The 16792-nt window shown below is 30.5% G+C and overlaps 1 protein-coding gene across 1 annotated transcript in view; it reads right to left on the bottom strand.

Moving 5' to 3' along the window:
* LOC124369141 (protein diaphanous) overlaps positions 1-16792 on the bottom strand; it is a 95977-nt gene that overhangs the window by 25879 nt on the left and 53306 nt on the right. The window contains exons 13-16 of the mRNA XM_046826918.1: positions 12098-12203; positions 7277-7438; positions 6165-6251; positions 514-666 (exon numbers count right to left, since the gene is read on the bottom strand). Of these exons, the coding sequence (XP_046682874.1) occupies positions 514-666; positions 6165-6251; positions 7277-7438; positions 12098-12203 (508 nt within the window). The remainder of the gene's footprint in view (positions 1-513; positions 667-6164; positions 6252-7276; positions 7439-12097; positions 12204-16792) is intronic.

Here is a 16792-nt window from a genome sequence, read left to right on the forward strand (position 1 = left end):
TACTATACTAGTATTGTCTAAAAATACAAATGTATTTTCACTTTATTATACCTATTAGTACAGACTACAAACAAGTTATTTAATACATTAATATGTATAAAAAACATTAAAAATAAACAGGCCCATTGTATTGTACGAAAGTCCAATATTTCAATCTGAAAATGCATATGAATACAACAGACAACATCCTGTGAGATCTCATGTTCTTCTAGTCTCAATAGTTTCAGTGAGTCTGTCAGAATTCAGCACATATACATAACATGTTTAGTTATGCTCTTGGACCACTTTGCCAAAAATTTATCTCTAAACCACAGGTGTCAGGCCAGTTGGCCTGATGTGACAACTAAAGTGTTAATTAAGTAAAGAGGGAAAAGGAGGTTATTTTATTTACACACACATTAGTAGAAAACCACATTACAACTATAAGAACTGGATTATGGGTATTACATACATCAATAAACAATTTATTCCGACAAGAAATGTAATGAAAGAAATTTGTTTGAATGTACAAACCTTAGGTAGAAAACTGATTTCGAACCCAAATGCCTGTCCATTTCTAGAACCACTATTCATAACATTGCCCAGAAGCAAAATAAGTTCTAGCATCTGGGCAAATTTCTTGCTTTGTTTCACTTCCTCACAGGCAGCAGTTGCAGCAACAATATCCTGAAAAACTCAAAGATGGAGAATTAAGTCCCAAACAAACAGCTGAAAAATTACAACTTTGTCTAAATTCACTTGGTATTATATCACCAGATTGCATTTGCCTAGCGTTGTAAGATTCAACTTTTTACTACTGAATCATAGAAAGCCAAAAGGAAATGTTATTACCAATTCTTTCAGATTTAATTTAATATACCTCAAAAAAATGTCTTACAATTTAATTAAAATCTTTTACACTTGTCTTAAGAGTAAGAGAGTTTGCAAATCTATATGAAAAGTATTTAATATAATATGTAATCTATTTGACTTTTCAAGATATACTGGTTTATTAGAATTGTGCTGTGTAGACATGTTTGGTTCTAATCTCAACAGTTCCTCTTTTACTCAAAACTGTGATGTTATTTACTTGTTTTTGCACATTTGGTAGAAATGGAATAATTAATGCAACTCCCTTATTGAAAGCTAATTAAATAATAAAGCTGACACTTGGCACGTGTGTTTTTAAGTACCATTTTGAAATTTGGCCACTGCAGCACTGAAGTCATGTGTCCCATGCATGCACCCTGTGTACATTAGACTACTATTACTGCAGCAAGCGATCATGTTTGCGTTTTTTTAATTTCTATTCAAATTGCCTCTGCCTACTGAGAATCCCACAGTCTGTCAAATACATGTTGTTGATTATTTTCTTACAAAAACTGTGCTTAGAAATTCAAAACAAGGAAACTGATTAAAGGGATCGTTTTGCTGCATGTCGATGGCCATTGACATGCAGCAAAATGAACTTTAGATCTTATCACATCACATGGCCGGGAACACTTTGATCATCCTCCATACAACTTTGATCTAGTGACCACTGACTACTATGTGTTTTATTTTTTTTTCAACTGAAGAAACATCTTGGAGGTTATCGTACCTTAGTGACGATAATAATGTCAAAATAAGGGTGTTGCAGTGGTTGTTAAATCTGGTGGCAAACTTCAATAACAATGGCAGACAAAAGCTTGTTATATACAGATGTTAACAACCAAATCAACATTTAAACAATAAGCTTACTTAATTAAACATTAATTTACTCTTAATATGTTACTGGTTTTGAGAGCATAATATTATAAACAATGAATACCCTAATAAGTAAATAAGTGAAAACGAAAAAGCCTACATTAATATTTGTTTGATTAATTATCGATATGATACATTTCCAATGATCTTCCCCATTAAAAAAATATTTAAAGCTGAAATCTAAAGTTTGTGATAACAGTTAAATTAGTAAATGACAAGAGAATACCAGCTTCTATGGTTCAGGTCTTAATCACAGTCTGATGTCTGTGTCACTTCCTGTGCTCCATGTACAATTCTTGGTACTTTAATAACATTTTTAATTTGTTGCTATCAAAGCTGATTTGGCAGTTTGATTGAAAAGTGCCAAAATCTGGTACTCTTTTTCGTTGTTATTAACATAAAAACTGGATTTAATGTTTGCACATTATATGTTTTATATGTCTAAATGCAGAAATAAAAACCTAAATTTAATGTACCTGCCTTTATTGTCACTCTACTGGTTAGTTTGTGGTTTACTTTCAAACTCGGGTATTTATACTTCATGATCCAATAGTAGTTATTTTACGTATGAATTGGCATTTGCACTAACAACTAAAAATCAGAAAACTTTAAAATGATACTTATTTTGCACAGCTTATAGAAGAAGTTTGTAATAACTAATTTTAAAAAATTTACAAATTTGCTATGGTTATTGTTAAAGTTTATTTGAAAATATGCTTCGCATTGCAAATTCAATGGCAAACTTCATTACATCTGGAGTAGATTGTCCGTGATCTTTCCCTAGATGTTTTATAGTTTCCCACTTTAGGTGTAAAACCCCAATATGTTTTATGTTGACTAACAGATTTCATAGTAAGGTCTTAAGGTCTGTTATTGGTACATCCTTTTGTCTGTTGCTAACCTACCACTCATCTGTCACATTTTCAATCATATCTATAATGAATTGGTATCTGGCCATAACTCTTATCACCATTAGCTTGACAAGTTCCTTTGTAAATTACATAGCTGTTCAGACCAAATTATCTACTATTCAATGCACCAAAACATTCTTTAGTTTTAAAATTGTACAAAATAAAAGCGTTGTAAATTTTGTATAGAAAAAGAACTAGTGGCAGTAAATTGTTGTCTCGCATTTCTAGTGCAGATTGCTGATAGCAATATCTTACTGCCTCATACTTTCAGTGTACATTCTACGGTGGCAATATAACACACCACATGCAATGGGTTAAATACACAACTGAGAGTAAAACATACTGTTCAGTTAGATGTTTGATTAAAAATGAACAATTAATTATTAAGACATGCAAAACTTAAAAATAATGCATTGATGTAAATATTGATTAAAATTACATTTATTAATCTAATTAAAAATACTGAACTTGATTTTTAAAAACACTTGAGAAGAATTTGCTCATCAACAAACATTTTTAGCAGACTCCCAAACATTAAGGTAATAATTTATTTTGTGAAAATAAAGGGTGATTACAAATAAATATTGGAGTTTTAACATTTTGTATTTTTTAACATATAACTTAAAATTATAATTGATACATCAAATCAGAGAGCAACTCAAACAGTTTTGTTTGTTGACAACTGTGCACATATGGATGTAATGATTCTTCCCCATCCGTTAGAAAGCGCTACTAGTAAAAATGGCGACCTGTGAACAGAAGGCTTTTTGTGTTCTTCAGTTTGAAAAGACTACAATCGTACAGGGTTGCTACAGGAGTCCAATAATGAAATTCCCTGACTTTTCCCTGATTTCCAGACCAAATTTTTCATTTTTCCCTGACTTTTTTCGACGCAATACCCAGGGTTTTTGGCAATTAATGGGTGGAAAAAAGCGGTGTTGAGGCTAACAGGGTGGCAAATATAAAAAAGCAAAAAAGCCTGCTTCATGCGCCACGTCGTCTGCAGGCTTGGACTCGGCGCGGCAGCAGTAAGTTTATTTGTGTAAAGGGATTTTATATTTTCCCCTGACCAACGTCGAAATTCCCTGACTTTTCCCTGACTTGAGACCGGATTCCCTGACTTTTCCCTGATTTCCAGTCCTGTTTTTTTTCCCTGACTTTTCCCTGACTTCCCTGATTTCCCTGACCTGTAGCATCCCTGTCGTAGTAATTGTGTAACATGCATTCCTTATAAATTTCAGTTGTGATTGCCCTAGTGATAATAATGTCCATGGTACTAGGTGCAAAGTTTATGGGCCTTTCTTTTTTGGATAAGGAACTGTAACTGGTATTTATTATCTTGATGCTCTAGAACTATGGCTATTTCCTCAATTGGAAGAAGATGAACCACAAAACTTCAGTTAACAGCAAGATAGTGCATCGCCTCACTGGCATAACTTAGTATGCGATTGGTTAAACGTCGATGTACCCGACTGCTGGATTGACCGCAAGGCGCATAATGACAGAGCTTGTTTCACATAGCCATGTGATTTCTACCTTTGGGGATTCATAAGGATTGTGTATATGTGCCTCCGTTACCAGCTGATCTACCCGATTTAAGGAACAGGATTGAAGCCACTGTTGCATCACTCCTGACATCACTCCTGTTTATGGATCAAAGTTTGGGAAGAACTGGGTTATCAACTTGACGTGTGCTGTGTAACGAATAGAGCTCTCGTTGTAAGCTTGTAGGTATAATTATTGAAGCTGCTCTTCAATTTCATGTACAAATTACAATTTTAAGTTTTATATAATAAATACAACAAAACATTAAAACTTCGATATTCATTTATAAGTCAAATGGAACCAAGTATTGATCCTTGGGGCACTTCATTTTTTATTTCACTCATATCACTTCAGACTGAATTAATACAGACACGTTGTCTTCGATCTAATAAATAACTTTTAAATCAGTCATGCACTACTCCCTTAATTCCACAATGATGTAAATTTTATATCTAGGAAAATATCAGTCACAATTTACTCTCATCCAGACCACCATACTAACATTTAAAGCACCTTCAGTCTTCATATCAGCTCTAAATCCAAATTACTTATGACTAAAAAAACTTTGTACTCTCCAAAAATGTTTATAATCTTTTAAAGATTTTTAAAAACGCAAGTGAAAGTAAAGATACGAAACAATAACTGTTGATTTTAAGTTTAGAATTATTTTTAAAAACTGGTGTAACAACAGCATTTTTTCATGCTCTTGGAAAAATTCCATTCTTTAACCTTAAAGTAATAAAAAACAATAAGACATCAATAATCTTAGGAGCAATCTCTTTAATTAATGCAAAACTAATGTCATCCATACCCATTGGTACATTTTATTCTAAAACAGTACAGCAGTTATGATTGAAAAAATGTGGATTTTCATGTAGCTGAATTTTAAAGGTCTGTTTAAATCTATACAACCAATACTTATTTTAATTAGAAATAGCTTTCCACTACACAACAAAGATGCTGTTTTTTATACTGTTAAGTATTTATTTAATAATAAATTCCTTTTTTATTTTGCGGCTGTTTACTATTTTAACTTAAAATTTATATGCCATTCATAGTTAATGTATATATTTCAAAATGGCAGCAGTTTCACTATGGTTAATTATGATTTTCATTAAATTTAGCATCAAAATTTATAAACGGCGGCCACTTAGAAAATAGTATAAATATTTTATTTAAATTTTGCAGTGTTACATCTAAAATTAATAAATAGTCATGCATATTTACAATCCAGTAGCTTAAGCACATTTTGAGCTATAAATTTTTATGTAAGAAGCACAAACAGACATACAGATCGAAAACGAAGCATTTTAAAACAAGTTTTTACAGGAAATGTTTTCTTTGTCTTAGCATGATTAATAATTTTCTAAATTTTTTAACGTAAGTTGAAAACACCCTGTAAATCAAATTTTATGAGACATCATACTTAATAAAAACATACTCTAAAGATAACTATATAATCTGTATAAAATTGTATTTTATACTTTCATTTACTGTGTAGTTAATTTGACTAATACTTGTTAGTTAATTTTAAGGATTTTAAAATACAACAGTTTCTAATACATCCAATGCAATATTCACCAAATAAAAAATCTTCTTATTCTTAATTCCCCCATCCCTACAGATAAAGTAGTAAATTCAGTGGGTTGAGTAAAATAAAATAAATGTGATGTAGAATACTACTACACTTTACATATTAATAAAAACTTACAATACTAGTTGTGCTGTTTTCTTGCATTTCTTGTCATTTTTACAGCTTTATTAAAATGTTAAAGCTTAATTGAATGAAGCTAAAGCAATGGCAAAGGTTTCATCAAGAAAGCACATCAAACTAGTCAATCATATTTTATTCACATTTACAATTTTCACCATAAATAGAACTTATAAAAAGCTTAAAAAACAGCTAAGAACAAACAAAATGTACAATTGCATTTAGCAAAGCAAGGCAAACGTAAAGCATGCAAAACAATTTAATTAACTTACGGGTTTAATATCTTGAACAACTTCAGCGTGATGGAGACGGAACCGCATAGATTTCAGCCTTGGCAGTAGCCTCTTTATTTCAGCTAACTAAAAGTAAAACAAACAATTAAAAAAATAATTAACTAGAGAGAGAGAGAATGAGTGTTTTACATGTGTGTATTTAGAGTGATACAAAATAAATATTTTGTTTAAAGGTACAGTTGGTATTATTTTACAGAGCTTTCTTGCGTTCACACAATTCTTGAACTTTCGTAGAGGTGGTGATCCTGTGTATGTCTGTACTTTTCGAAGTCTTACTTTATATTCACCAGAGTATCAGTCACCCTTCATTTTCCTGTATAGAGGTATAAATATATGTTTGTATTGTTTACATTCTTGAAGAACTTTGTATACACAATAAGTATAAAAAACATGTTAACCCTATAAACAAATCATCTACTATGCAACTACCATAATAGTGTATTTTTGTTATACTTTTCTGAAGAAAAAAAACTGTTACAAATTAAACCTTTTATCATAATACCTGTTCTTTCTATCTAATAAAACAGAATAACCCATACAAAAAAGTAAAATATCTTAATTTGATTAGTTTATAAGATTTATATTTAAGAAAATAAATATAAAACTAGTTTTTTACACGTTTTTAGTAGCCTTCTGAGTATTTATTGATCTATTAGTGACTATAGTCATAAGATGTCATAATGTGACAAAATATTTATTTTTTCATCATCTTTACTACTTTTTATACATGTTTTTTATGTATTTTGGGTTTATTAACTCTTCAGTTCCATCCCTTTGCCAAATGATTAGTCTAATATTTGTAACTGAACTCAAATTATACAGACAGAGTTAATAAAATATTGCGTCTTTTACTGAAAAAATACGAGTGCAGCAAAGGATAGGTTCCAGGATAACTGAAATGGAAAGAGCTAAAGGATTACTAAAAATTGTTCCATATGTCTTCAAAACTGGTTAGGAATATAATTTAGACATAATGATTTGAATTGGTCAGAAATGGTCTTATGCACTGTCCTACACCAACCTGAAAACAGAATTTATTTCTTTATTAATTAAAAAAATAAAATAAATAAAAACATTGACAAACTACTTACAGTGACTGCAAAGTGCTCAGCCTCGGTGAGCTCGTCGGGATCACAGTTGAGCTCAGATAATCTCTTAAGCTGATCTGGTGGTGGCAAGTACGTTATTAGTTGTTCTAATACATTGTCAGACAGCACAGATGTATCACATTGCAAGATAAACTTCTTCACATCCTAGACACAAATAAATAATGCTAAATGAAAATACCATTAATGTTATTCATACTCATTAATATATTTAGTGTATTGAATAAAGTAAAAAAACCTTATTTTAGCCTAATCCAAAATCTTACGATTTTTGTATATTGTACCAATAGAACAGTCACTCTGCAGTAACGATACAATACAGTCCCCTGCAAAGTTCTGCCCTGAACAAACTATTATCTTCTTTCAACACGCCTACTTTAGAAAAACTCTTTCTGAATAGTTAATAGGTCCTTTATTGTATTTGATTTTATTTATGCTATATTCCCAAATCTTATTATTTTTAAGTAAATTTTAAGATTTTGATTTTAAAAACTACCAAATGTCAAGAAGCTTTGTCAGTATAGTTAGACCGAGTTCCTCTTTCAGCTCATGAGCAGTCAAACGACAATTTTGTATTCTTCGAAGACACATCGCCAAAGGATTTATGTACAGACCACACCAATTTCATCTAATGACTAATAATCAAATTTATAGCAAAAACCTATGTAAATTCTTTTACAATTAAGTTCTGCAATAGTTGACTATGGTACTAGCACGTGCAAACACACATAGACAAGGCACTGAGGCAGTGAGTGGCTTTTGTTGATAATAACGTTGATAATAATTTAATGTAATAACAAATGTAAAAATCCACATACTCCATGCTAGCCTCTTCTTTGCCTTTGTAGGGCATTTCTGGTTGGGTGTTGGTACAAAGAAAAGTGGAGGGAGGCCCAAAGAGTTAGCGATAGGTTGTCAAAGAGGGGTATGACTGTTATATTATTTTAATTGTCAAGACTTTTGTATGAAATTTTGTGATTGTGAGTGTTTGTTATTTATTGTTATAAGTGAATAGTTTCCTTTTTTCAATTATAGAATTGAGTGATTTTCATATTCTTGCTTGAGTGGAACAAGGAAATTATATAAGTAAAGTGGACAATAAACTGCCACCAGAAATTATATCAGACACTGATACTGAGCCATAATACTAACACATAGACACTGAATCCAACATCAACCACCTGTTATACAAGTAGGTGCATCCGAAAGAAATGCAGTCTTAGATGCTATTGTTTACACTGTTAAAGATAGCTTTACTGAGTGGTATACAAATGTACAATGTATGTACAAATGTATGTATACAAACCAGTATCAAGACGCAATAGGACAGCTAGAGAATATATAGTCACAAAGTTGCCTGGGGTAAAAAATGTAGCCAAAGGCTGACTAACGTCATAGATTGATGATGTTTTTATTTCCCAGATGATCTAATTAATTTATAACTGTAATTTACAATTTAAATGTTTTTGACATTGTGTGTACCAACAAAATTAAAAAGTATTTATATTTAATGCATCAACAGTAAATACAAGATTTTTAGAAAGTGTAAAGCGTTTCACTATAAAAAAAACCCAATATATCTTGTGTTATAAAAAATGTAATGCGTGATTATTGACATGATTCTGAAGGCGCAAGTGATTCCAAGTGAAATAAAAAAGAAATGTATTTGGGGAAAAATTTTTCAGATGCATAATTTTATATCATCAGGAGAAATATAAATATATATTTATGGGCTGAAGTGGTTTGATCAGTCAATTATTTTTTAATATCAATTTGAAGGGATGGATTGGAGAAAGATTTGCAGTAGAGATAATATGATTTTTTTTGTTTTTTTTAATCAGTAGTTCTTCAACATCAACATTCCTTTGTTTTCTGTTGTCACTGGTGGTGAATCATAACTCTAACCTTTTGATTTGGACATTACCGTGATTCTAGTGAATTACAGTTAACTCAGTGAAATGTGTGCATTAAGTTTTCAACTGTGACAGTATCACTTTTCTGATAGGAAACTTGGCAAAATTGGTTCTATACAAGGTTCTATATTAGGACCCACTTTATTCTTAATTTATGTCTCTGAATTACCCAAAAATGTATGCTTCAATGTAACTACATGGAATATAATTCAATAAGCAGATGACACTACTGCTGTAGTAACAGTAAGTGACCCAGGACTCGTTAAGTCTGAGGTTATCGAATGTATAAAGTGTCTGAATTATTGGTTTACAATTAATAGATTAAAAAGTGATGGGGAAAAATACAACTGCTGTCATTATCAATAACAGGAATTCCATTATACCTGATTACTATGAAAAACATCTTAGAAACATCAATATTGAAATTTCTTGTCACATCAATTGATTCCAAATTAAAATTTTATAACCATACCAACCAAATCAAATAGAAAAAATCTTAATTCCACATGCTTTGTTCTAAAAATTTTATCAAACTGTGTGGACTTTTACTTAATAGTGTATATCATGCCACTTTCCACAGTATAATGACTTACGGTTTAATCATCTAGGGTGGCTCAACATAAGTAGTTTTAATACAATATTTGTTCTACAGAAAATAACGTTAAGAATCTTACATAATAAACCATTTGATGAAGATTGTAAACAATTATTTAAATTCGCAAATATTTTAAATCAGTCTTGTCAGTATATTCTAGATATTTATAAATTTTATGTTAAGAATAGGTTTTCAAGAAATTCAACAAGTTCATAAAGAGTGCGGTAAAAAACCTCTCTATTTTCATTGCTTTATAGTGAGTCGAGGGAGGCACTCAGAACGGTGGGGATAACGACAATTGACGCAGGAGAGGGGGAAGTTTACGTGACGCTCAGCCTGTAGACACCAGTCGTCAGTCGCTAACATGGTGCGGATGAGTGCACGGAGAGCTTTTGTGGTCGAAGTGCTCATTCATAGCAATGAATCAGTTATCAAGGCTCAACGCGAATTCCAAATGCGGTTTCAAATTCCTCCTCATGATTCAGTACCGGACCGTAAGTATATTGTGCTGTGGGTGAATAACTTCAAAGAAACTGGTTTTTTTGTGAAAAAAAACCAGGTGGAAGACCTCGTAGTGCCTGTACACTTGAAAACATTAATGCAGTTAGGCAATCTTTTCAGTCTCCTCAACGATCAGCTCGCAAACATGCATCCATCCTTAAAATGTCTGACCGTGGTGTTTACCGAATCCTACACATGGATCTTCATTTCCATCCTTACAAGATGGTTATTGTCCAAGAGCTATCACAACATGATTGGCAGAGTCGTATGGAGACGTGTCAAATAATCTTGGAAAGTCTCCCACCAGACGCTGTTGTTTTTTTCAAGGACAAAGCGCATTTCCATCTGTCTGGAAATGTGAATAAACATAATTTTTGCTATTGGAGTTGAAAACAACCCGCAGGAAATCCATGAGATGCCTCTCCATAATGAATATGTGACTGTTTAGTGCGTGTTATCATGATGAGGAATCATTAGCCCTCATTTGTTTTTAAGAGGATGGCAATTTTGTTACTGTGAACTCAAACAGGTATGCCAACATTATAGCAGAATTTTTTGAAACTGCCCTCTGTCAGAGGGCTTTTGAGAATCTGTGGTTCCAGCAGGACAGTGCCACAGCCCATACTGCCCGAATAGCAATGAACATTTTGAGGCAAGTGTTTTCTGGCCGATTGATTTCTCGGGTAGGGGACATTGTGTGGCAAGCACGATCACCTGATTTAACTCCATGTGACTTTTTTCTGTGGAGTTACTTAAAGGCCGAGGTGTTCAAACATCACCCCAGGAAGCTGCAAGATCTGAAGCATGCGCAAGAGAGTCCACAACAGTTTCAGAATTCGCTTACAACAGTGTATTGATAACCATGGCCACCACTTATCTTACATCCTTTTTTAAAACATTAGAATAAACTTCCCATTTTATAGAATAAGATAAATGAATAAATTTGTTTTTTTTATTAGCATTTAAAAATAGGGAGGTTATTTTGCCGCATCCTGTATAACACAAGAAGAAATTTTTTAACAATTCTCTTACATAATACTTAAAAAATTAAATATCCAGCTAATTTATGACTTGTAAAGTAATTATTAATATTTTAAAACTGAATAAGAAAGTTGAAATAAACATAAAAAGCACAAAGAACATCAAACCAATATTAATAAACAAAACCCATTATTCTGTTAATGAGTTTTTCTGATGTTAACTTTTTTATAAATTGATATCATTCAGTTTTGCCTTAAGATAGCTAGATTCTTTTAAAACTTACAATTTAAATTAATGAGTTCAAACAAGATTATGATTACAAACTAATCCATAACAATTATCTATGTAGTGCATTGCATCCAAATGAGAAATAAAGATCTCATTGATTGAATGTATTTGTAATAATAATTTATTGCCACATTACAAACAAGTTACTTCCACGACATAGCTTATTTATAAAAACTAATTTAAAACGTATTAAATTCCATAAAATTGTCTAATGAGTTCAAGCTCAATATCATAATTTATTAAACAGTGGGTTGCTGTATTTTAATAAAATAATTACTAAAATGAAACAAATTGTTAGATATTTGATCACTCAAAACTATTCAATTGTTGGTTTGCCAATTTACTACCAGTATGATCTTTTTTTACTATTCACACTTAAAAACCTATTTAATTATTACTTGATTTAATATACAATTTAACTATGTATACACATCTAGTAATTATGTAATCTTAATTGTATGGTAATTTATTAAAACAAATATATAAAATGTAGCTCATGGATGTTTGCTTTCACAAAAATATACTTACCGCATAGCTGAGGTGTTTGAGACTGCCACCTAAAAGAATTGAGAGATTTTGAGCAGCTTTAGGCTCTAGCACTTTCAAAGCTTTCACTTTCTTTAGTGTTGCTCCCCTGAAAAAAACTGTTTGTTATTTCTCTGATTTAAAAAATAAAATTACAATAATTAACTTGTAATGGATAAGAAACTTTAAGATTTAAAAATCTATGAAATGATAATTCGATTTTTGCAAACACATTAAACTATCTAAATATTATCAATTTTGTTATATATAAGAGAAACATAAAACTCTGGATCCAAAAGCCTTCGAAATTTCTTTTGATCAATTTAGGATTTAATGCAACTTGACTGAGACTTGATTTTGAGGTACAAATTTTAAAAAAAGGAATATTTTTATAATGGGTTTAGTTTAACCATGTACCCATTTTATATATGTACCACATTGCCTAAATCCGTAGCAGCACTGTGATTTTCACAAATGTTTCCCCAACAGATCCAATACAGCTTGAGCTTGATAGATAAATCTGTATAGTTCAATACAGATATGTTGTAGTATTCTCTATGCACGTTTAGGGAGAAACAATTTAGGTTTTACATAGCAAAATATTGATATAAAGCTCACATATATACATATTTTGAAAGATGTCTCATTTTAAAGATATGATTGATATGTATCCAAAAGCTTTTGAGTTTTTCTTGTAAACAGGATACTTTCTGAATATTTAAGGACAAAACAATTTTTATGAATAATCAATACTGAAAAAACTAAAATGAATCAAAACTAAAAACAAGGGCGTAAAAGTGTTTGAAGTTAAACAGGAGACTAAAACCATGATGACTATAAGTACAGCTGGCTTTCAACCCTTTTAGGACTAACTAACAATATATTGTTAGTTAATCTTTTATGGTAAAAGACCAATAAACAATATATCAGTAGTTTGAGTTTTAGGTTAGAAAAGGTGTTTTCATTTTTATTTAGCCAAATTTCAATCCCAAACCTATTAATAGTTTTTATATTGTTAAATATCTTTCAGTTGAATAATGATTTAATCCGCAACAGTGTGAGAAAGAAAAAATTGCACTGCTGGCAGTGCTAGATGTCAAGACTGACACCTAGTTGCAACAAATGACAACTAATAGTGACATCCTATTCAGCTCCCTGATGTAAGTTTGTTTATGTTATTGTTTATTGTGTTGTCATTTAATTATCATGTTTCAGAATTATTAAAAGACATTTCAACAAAGATAAAAATTTCAACCAATATCTATGTTTATATTTTCATAAACAATTCACAATTTTAAATGTTTACCATCATTATTTTTCCTTCTCATACATTAGTTAATTTTTTATTAAAATTGTTAAAATAACTTGCAATCTACTAACAACTAAACCGTAAAATCCATGGTCCCGAAAGGGTTAGTTAAACATCTTTTTTTAGTGTACAATAATGTAATGACAATGTCACCTGTTTTTCTAGCTACTCTATGTTTAGAAAGCAAACATTATAAAATTACTAAAACAAATTAAAAGTTCTTTGAAAATATATATCTAGTTTTAAAATAGGAGCACATTGTAAAATTTTTCTATAAGTCATTTGCAGTTATATCGTGACATTCTTGGTTTGAATTTGATGGGGAAAATGAGATGGGAACGTTGGAATAACATTTTTATGTAAGTGGTCATTTTTGTACCAACCCCAAATATAGAGGTACCGATTCTAAACAATCTTAACATAATTAAATAACAATCAAACATAATTAAATGTGAACCCTAGTTATATGAAGCACATTTAGAAATAGGATAAATAAAAGGAATTTTAGCACACAATAGCTGTTTTCATTTGTTTAAGCGTTGCTACACTTTGAAGTAGGTACATATTATTTTATTTTTACTTATTTTGATTTATTTTATATAATTTTACAAAATGAATGTAACAAGTAATTTTAAAATTGTATTTTATTTCCATTGGTGTATCATACATCATGTGTTAATAATTCGTTTTGAATTCAGTTGCCATTAATTTTGAGATAGTTACTACAGATTGTTTATTTACGAAAAAGGTGCATTCTTACAGTGATATCTTATCATTTATAAATTGGTTAATAAATTAAAAGCCTTGGGATTTTATAAATTAAAATCCGATCCAAATATATCCCTATCTGCTAAAGATGTTCAGATGAACAGACATTTTTTTAATCAGTTTTTAATATAATGAAAACTGTTTTTGTTACACTTTCTAACAAAGAGCTACAACAATATTTAGTTATCTATACTCTACATCCATTTCTGTAGATGTTAGTATATTGGAGTAAAATTCTCTTTGTTTTAATTGTAAGATCTCATTCTCCACAAGTGGTGGATTGGTTCTCAAACAGTTTTGGAAACTTGATTTCTGAGAGTTCTGCTGGTTGGATGTCAGTGAAAGAATCAGTGAGGGGATTTATTAATAGCCTCAGTTAAATTTATGATTTGGTGATGCCAAATTATCAAAATTAACTTTGCTTGTTTGTAAGGTTTAATGTAATTGACCAGTTAAAGCTAGTTTAGTGCCCAATTTATATTTGGGTGATGGCAAAATATGACATGATCTCTAAACTTCTATTTTTGATACTAAGAATTGAGTTTAGTTATAAACATTCTAAATAATGCATGCATAACAATGTAGGTTGGTTCATTGTTGAATAACTGTTAAAACGAATTATACAGACTATTTGACAATAAAAATCTTGACTGTGACAAATGCATCTAGCTACTATCTTCACATTAGTTACAGCTGCATGCTACAGTGAAGATATTAACTATGTATACTACAACATAAAAGGTACCATAGATAAAACGTTAAATGCTGTGAACACACTGAGCTACTTATCCTCACTATCCTCAAACTGGTACCAGTCTCATTTTAAGATAATTGTTTATATAAACTACACACACACACACACACACACACACACACACACACACACACACACACACACACACACACACACATAATATTTCTGTATTTATATATATTTTTACATTTTAAGAATGTTTCGTAAATTCTCAAATCTGCTGCAACCAATTGTATACTTACACATTATTAACATACAATACTTTGTAACATTATTTTATATAAAATAATGAATTCAATAAACTACAACAACAAATAGCTTATACCGTTTTTCATAATTTTGGAAAAAAAATTGGAATTGAAATAAAGTGTGGCATCAACCTTAAAATAGGTAGGTATGTTAAAAACTTGAGACTGTATACGCACAAGTCAAGTGCCAATAATATACAAACAAATAACTACAATAAAATACTATTTAAATTCACAATGACTAATGATTGGAAAACTACAAACTATTGTTATCAGAATCTGTCTTTGATCATTGGTAACAAAATGAAATACCTGAAATCCATTCAAGGGAAGTACAACGGCATGCACAAATCTTTGATTATGAGTACAAAAGGAAATATATTAATTACATTCCAGGACAATTACGGTCTAAGAGAGCAAAAGGAGTTACCACATCACAAATACATATAATCTAATACAATGTTCTGTCATAAAGAACTGATGTTTAGAATATTGTTCAGACTCTGATCTGGATTAAATACACACTAAAGTGACATGAACAATACAAAATTTTAAATTTAATTTTAAGTTTGAAAACTTGTGCAGTATAAAGAGACATATAAAGCAATCTGGGGTGCCAAAACTGTATTTGATTCTTGAGTAAGAATTATAGTTAAACCTGGTTTAACCACAACCATATTAACAATAGTTAGCTACATTTTTCCATTATCCATTTCAGTTATCAATCAAATATCTTCTTAACAGATTGGTTACAAATGAAGTGATGAGAACAATGAATGTAAGTTGATAGTCAATTACCCTTAACAGTCTCAAATTCCCTTACACTTACTGAAAAAATGTTGAATTATATCAAGAATACTTAGACTTCAGAGGGAATATAATGATATATATTGTTGTGTATTTAAAAATAAAATTATGTTTTTAGATGTGTCTCAGTTCTGATGCTCTGTATTTAATGACAGTCAGTATTAAAATTATGTTTCATTTTTCATATTTTACTCCATACCACATTGAGAATAGATACATACACAGGTATTAGTTGTATTATTACATCACCTCAACATTTACACCAAACATCTTATTATAAATAGTGTCTCAATTGTATGTAGTTCTTCTGGCTTGTTCTAAAAGTCATTTTTAATTACAGAATTTTTTCTTTCAAAACTAGTCAATTTTAAAAGAAACATATATTGTTACAGTTAAATAGTTTCCCTGGTTCCTATTTCATTATATCAACTTAGTTCATAGCCATATGTAGCCTATTGGAATTTTATTGTGTTACTTTTGTTATTTTCATGACTATCTTCTAAATTTCCCTGATCATACTGCTTCTAAACATTATTAACATAAGTATAATATTGAAATATTTTGGCCTCGCTGCCATCTTTAGAGCAGAAAAAGAAGTTTCAATGGTACAAAATATATTCAAAGCAAAAAAGCTACACAAAAATTAAATACGTATTTCAAAATTTCACAATGTATTTTCCCTTCCAAAGTCATGTAAATATTATGTTATTCACAAAGAATTTATTAATAATTATTAAAAATATTTTATTCGGGCTTTGGCACCTAAATTAAGACATGAAATTATGATAAAAAGGAAAATGTAATATTTCTCA

This window comes from Homalodisca vitripennis, chromosome X (assembly GCF_021130785.1).
Source record: "Homalodisca vitripennis isolate AUS2020 chromosome X, UT_GWSS_2.1, whole genome shotgun sequence".
Classification (NCBI taxonomy): Eukaryota; Metazoa; Arthropoda; class Insecta; order Hemiptera; family Cicadellidae; genus Homalodisca; species Homalodisca vitripennis.